Raw genomic sequence first — 6,251 nt, 5'->3', positions numbered from 1 at the left:
AAAAGGCCATAAACCATTCAACGGCTGTGATTCACTGCCCTGATTTGTACGCCTGATACAAATATTCGGAGATCAAAGTGGTACCTACCCCCAAAAAAAAGATTTTAAATGATTTTTTAATGCTTGCCATAAAGATGGACTTTCAGCTAAAGCATTATTCTCCTGATTGATATTGGCTATTTTAGGCAGCAAGTCCCCTGCGGTAAAGATTGACGCTTCCTTTAAGAATCGTGTGGTGCAGTACGTAAAGCGATGTACTCTGCAGGTGTGTTTCCTCCCTGACCTAGGCTGAACATGAGACACTGATCACTCAGGAGTTTCCTGGGCAAAAGTTTACAGGGAATTAAAAAAGGATGGAAACTTCTTCCCTGTGAAGGAATCTGGAAGCTCCCCTAACCCTTCTTGTATTAACTTTGCGGTAGATGAAGGTGTTAAACTGGCATGTGTCTACCGACGGGGGAGTGATCCTTTTAAGTCCTCTGCTTCGTCCCCACTTGTGGAATTTGTTGTGCCAGTGGGACGAGGCTGGCTATAAAACCCCAGTGCAGGGGACCTCCGTCCCGCTCCGGCAGCCTGACACCGCATCTCTGCCGAGAGCAGCCCCAGGGAGATCCCCCTTCATCTCTGCCGGGCTGGCAGCTTCTTCCCTGACAGAGGAGGATGGATGCAAGGTTCGTCCGGATGCTCTGCGTGCTCTGCCTGGTCATCGTGGTCCAAGCATTTACGCAGGAGGGGTTCAAGGAGGTGTTGCTGAAGCAGCTGGGGCTCTCTGAGATCCCTAAACTTCATAAGAGAGACTTGGTGGATCTGGTTATCCCAGACCACGTAAAGAACAAATACATCTCCATGCTGAAGCGTCACAGGGTGAAGCGCCGAGCTTTGCCGAGCCTGGCTGGCATCCTCAGGGGGATCCCTGGCAACGCAGGTAATGTTTCTGCCATCGCTGTCGGGAGCTCACAAAGCCCTGTGCCACTGCCAGGGGAGGCTGCCCACGCTCACCTGGCTGCGTGCGGGACGGGCAGAGGCAAACCCATGAGGGGAATGAGGTTTGGGTCTGCCTCCGAGCTGGGCAGAAGAGGTGCATGTAAGAGCATCTTAAAGATTAACATGTGCTAGTAACTCCTTGCACCTAAAGAGGGGATCCTACAGTCCTTGTAAAGGGCAGGCTGCTGCTGGGGCTTGATAGAAGAGAAAAGCCTTGATACCCAGGCGACATTTTGGGCAGGTGGAAAAACAATGTAAAAAATAAATGTCAGTAGGAAGTGTAGACATTGCAGTGTTTTGGTCAAAACTCCAGAAAGTCCTTAATAGCAATCACACCTCTTTGGGGATGTTTCACTCTCCCCTGCCTCTTTTTTTTTTTTTTTTTTGGTCTGGGAAAAATATCAAGGAGGAAATTGGCTGTACAAACACAATGGTGTCTGTACAAGGACACTTAAAGCTTGTTTCACTTTCAAAAGATGTACATAACACCCTGGGCAGCAAACGAAAACACCTTTTCATTGCAAGTGGTACAGTTTCCTGCTTTGGTGCCCAGCACTGGCACAGAGAGGTGGGCACCTTTCTGTGTTTGCTTAATTTGGGGGCAACTTATATAGGAGTTTTCTTTCCTTCCATTGCCTCCAGGTTGCAGAGACGCAGACATAGAAGAATAGTTAGGGCATTTTCAAGACATTGATTCAAGAATGTGTTAGAAAAGGTGTGTTTAGTGACTGTCTCTGCCACAGGGCTCATTTTGGGAGTATGGAAGGAGTGTGTTGTGATGATAATTGTGGACAAAGTGTGGGGGCTTTGCTCAGCAGGATGGCAATGACAGGCTGTCTTTTTTGTTCCCAACGTGCACAGGCAGGGCAGGAGAAATCCTCTACTCTGACACCACCACACGCCAGAACCTGATTTTTGACATGGAGGGCAGAATACCCAAAAACAGCGAAGTGACAATGGCTGAACTGAAACTCTTCAAAAAGCCTCTGGACAGAGCAAACCTGCCTGCCAAGCAGTCTCACAGGCCTGTCTCCAACGCCAGAGTCAGCGTGTACTGGGTGCAGCGGCAGCACGATGGTACCAACAGGACCTCCCTGATAGACTCCCGGTAAGAAAGAGACCTCTCCCAAAGGCAGGACTCTAATTATGGGGTATGAGTCCTCTGGGCCGGGTTCGGGTGTCATGTGTTTGTGCCTCCGATCAGTCTGATGGGGTTACATCCATAGAATCAGGCTCTATAGCCTCTAAACCCGGAATGAATTTGTAAGAGCAAATATTAAGTTAAGACTGCAATACACAATGATTCATTGAAATAACCTATTTCTGTGTCAAATGATGCTGTGTACTGCTAGGTCTTCCCCGCTAAAACCCTCCCCTTGGTTCACTTCTCTCTCATTCTTTTAACTCACGTGGGTTACTGGCTGCTGGTATCCTTTCCATCGGCCATTTCATTAAATAAGTAAATTATGCAAAAAGCATCTCATTCTGTAGCCTTCAGCTCTGTGGAAGTTTTACAACCCTTGAAGGCAGAATTAGACATCAAACCAATTTTCTGTGTGGGTAGAAACTTATGGCTCTAATGCAGCTAGGACAGGAGCGGGTGGGAGTCGTGGTGTTTACCAGGCTGTCATCACTGAGGCTGCATATAATCCCGCACCGCCGTATTTCTGTATGAGCATGAATGAATACCTTGACATGAGCATGCACAAAGGGTTTTATTTAGCCCTTCACTGTCTATAAGATCTGCACACTTCTTTTTGAGGTGTGAGTTGATTGCCGTGGGTGCTTGCCCAGAGCACTCAGCAAAAATTATCATGTAATCAAGGCACGTGACAATCTATGGGAAGCAAATTATTCTGCAGTGATATCAGTGCTGCGAGCCCGGGCTTTATCCTATGAGCTTATCTCTAATGCCAAGCCCTTGTCACGCAGGCTGGTTCCTATACGCGAATCGGGCTGGAAGAACTTTGATGTGACCCAGGCCGTGCATTACTGGCTGCGAAACAAGAAGCGGGAGCCAATGTTCCTGGAGGTTTGGATTGAAGGAGAAAGGGTAGGCAGCCACGCCTCAGAAATGGCCAAAGCCGTGCGTTTCACCTCTCAGGACCCCAAGGACAAAGCCCTAGGCAAACCTGAACTGGTGCTTTACACCCTTGACTTGGAAGACTATGGGTACGTATGAAACTTAAATCTGTCCTGTCTCCAGTGTAACTTTGCCCCTGAATTATTGTACTGTGTGTGCCAACCCAGGGCGTACAGCTCTTGCCCTCGCAAGTAAACCACTGTGAACGGAGGAGTTAGAAAGTTGCTGTTGAACCACACCTCTCCTCTTCCCATATTTGTTGTCTGAATATTCAAACGAAACCCAAGCATGGCCCAAGTTTCACGTCTCAGGGCCCGCCTGTGCTGTTAACAGGAGGGATTATTTCTCCCACCTTCCCAGTTTCCAGTTACGGCATCAGTTCTTGTTTCTCCCTTGGCATGCAGGGGCCCCGGGGACTGCAAGGAGGAGGCGGTGACAGGGAAGTCCACCTGCTGCCGGCAGAAACACTATGTCAACTTCCGCGATCTCGCCTGGACGCAGTACTGGATCATCGAGCCGGCGGGGTACCAGGCTTACCGGTGCTCGGGGGGCTGCCTGCAGCCCCTCAGCCCGCTGCGGCACTTCGGCTACGGGGAGCGTACCTGTGCTGTGGCGGAGAGCTCCCCGCTCCCCATGATGTACCTCGTCAAGAGGGGCAACCGCACCGAGATTGAAGCGGCCGAGTTTCCCAACATGATCATCGAGAAATGCAGCTGCATCACGGACGGCATGGCACTGGTGTGAGAGATGGGTGGCCAGACAGGGGTGTCACCCAGTTTCCCGATTCCCCACGGCCCTGCCCAGAGCCACCCTGGTCCCCAGCACCAGCAATAAAGGTCCTGGGGGGACTCCCAGATACCCACCTGCAAGGGTCAGCAGCAGCTGGGGCTGTGGCTCTCCCACACACCCCGCTACCCTGCAGAGAGGGTGCACTTACAGGCACTGTCTGTGTAGATGGGCTCAGAGGAGCATCCGTCTTCACGTATACCTATGTGAGGGGTACCTATGGAGCCTAACACTTCTCAGGGCCCCCTTGATGGTAGCCAAATCTCATTGAATTTGATGGAGCTGCATCCAATTTATTTCAGTCCCCACCCCAGAGTACTGCAAAGAGCTACAGGCAAAGGAGGACTGATCATTACCAGGTGAAGAAGTAACGCGTGGCTTCAGCTTTTCATTCTTAGACTCCTGGTTTTTGGTCCTTGTCTGTCCGAGTCATGTTTATGGTGAATTGGAGAGCAGAAGCACTTAAATGTATATATTGTATACACACACACACACACACATATGTACATATATGTAGTATATGAATATATGTATGTATTGTTTACGTACATATTGGATATATACATATTGTCTACATACATATACATATGTACATAAAACTTTGTCTAGAGCTCAAAGGAACATATAGATGTGCGTATGTATCATATGCATATATACACACATAAAATATTATCTGGAACACAAAGGATTATGTTTTTAGCCCCTGCACCATGGGCTTAGCGCATTTTTAGGCAGAATTTAGAGTCCTGAAGTCAATGGGACTATTAGGACTTAGGTTTGCTCGCATGATTAACATTTTGTAGAATCAGACCCTTATTGTTCTGGCTGTGTATTACAGTTATTTCAATTTAGGGATATTTTCCAAGTTTTGTGTGCTTTCAAACTCAATGAAACAATAAAATACAATTATTAAAGTAGCCATGTGTTTGCTTATATTTATTCCGGTCTAAAAGTGGAGGGAAAAAATCTGACGTATTTGTGAATGTACCCCATCACACAGCTTCCCTAAACACACACACACAGTAGTAACTCTTCTCAGTTACCTGTGTGATCCTGCCTGCTTCTGGTAAAGCTTATCTCCGCCGGCAGGGACGGGGACTGGGCTGAACGGGCAGCTGGAGCAGAGCCCACACCGCCAGCGCTTCTCCCTGAGCTGCTGCGGAGTTTAAGCCAACACTTTCTTAAAGAGAAAACCTAGAAACATATCTGACAGGCAAGAGGTGATGCTCTCCATGTGAGCTGCAGCCGTGCACTGACAGAACCTGCAGGCAATCAACTGGAGCTGTAGTGCAGGAAGAGATGAGCTGCCTCCCGTCCCCCCGCTTCCCAGGTGAAGCGTTTTAACCCTGACCCTTCCTTATGGACATCTGACCAACACATCCCCTGGAGAAATGCAATGATAATGTGTTTTAATCCCTTTTTGAACTGTACTGAACTGTTGGCCAGCATGTCACCAATGATAATGATTTCCACACTTTGTGCCAAACTCCTCTCCTCGATACATAACCTACCGAGATACTGGTGGCCTTGGGGATGAAGTGGTCGCTGCTGTCCATCTCTGTGGAACGTGGTGGCCCAGGCAGTGGCTGAACCCGCTGCTGGTGGAAGGACTCTGAAATAAGTTTGTCTGGCTAGACAGGATGGCCATGGGCCATGGACCAGTTGAAAAGAGGGACCCATTGGACTCTGCAGTGGCTTTGGGTTGTTCATCAGGAAGGCTGAGATGTCAAGTGTTCCTGCTGTCCTGCAGGACCCCAGGTCTGAGGTCACCCAGGCATCCCTGCCGTCACATTGGCCCTTGGGTAGGCTGGCACTTTTCACTTGTGTAAATGCCTGTGGCAAAAGAAGAGCTTTAAGGGGAGAAGAAGAGGCAGAAGCACAGACTCACCAGTCACCAGCGCTGGGCTATAGCACCATGGGTTACTGGAATCAGAATTGGATGAGCTGGATCGATCCCTGGCCATTTCCTTCTCATGACTATGTAGCATCTATCTTTAATGGCATCGGCATTCAGCCCCCTTCCTCTCCACCCAGCTCGGGGCAGGTAGCCTGAAGGCCATGAACTCAGCTGTCACCATGAAAAACAAAGCTGACCATTTATCCACAGGCTCCTGGAGAAGAAAGTGTTTGAACTGGTTCCTGCCTGAGGATGAAGAGCATTAACCCTGGCTTCCCCCCAGCACTTGGACTCCAGACATCACCCCCCCAGGCCTGGGAGAAATCTCATCCAGCGCAAGCGAGGACAGGCTGCTGTGGGGAGCAGGGAGCAGAGCATCGCAGCAGGGATGTGGGGCTGGGACCAGCAGGGTGGACAAGGGCTGAGCTCTCTTCTGCTCCCCTCCGCCAGGATCCTGCACCGTGTCTGACTCCCCTTGCTTTGTATCTGGCTCCCTTCATT

At 49.5% G+C, this 6,251-nt stretch overlaps 1 protein-coding gene across 1 annotated transcript; it reads left to right on the top strand.

The window, feature by feature from the left end:
* Positions 1–660: 660 nt before the first annotated feature.
* On the top strand, positions 661–3,811 carry LOC137670543 (left-right determination factor 2-like). The gene is made up of 4 exons (XM_068413451.1): positions 661–925; positions 1,858–2,092; positions 2,917–3,156; positions 3,472–3,811. The coding sequence occupies exons 1-4, from the start codon at positions 661–663 to the stop codon at positions 3,809–3,811; spliced, it is 1,080 nt and encodes a 359-aa protein (XP_068269552.1).
* Positions 3,812–6,251: the final 2,440 nt, after the last annotated feature.

Source organism: Nyctibius grandis, chromosome 1 (genome assembly GCF_013368605.1).
Source record: "Nyctibius grandis isolate bNycGra1 chromosome 1, bNycGra1.pri, whole genome shotgun sequence".
Classification (NCBI taxonomy): Eukaryota; Metazoa; Chordata; class Aves; order Nyctibiiformes; family Nyctibiidae; genus Nyctibius; species Nyctibius grandis.
The sequence above is the reverse complement of the archived record's forward strand: the minus strand, read 5'-3'. Positions and strand labels throughout refer to the sequence as shown.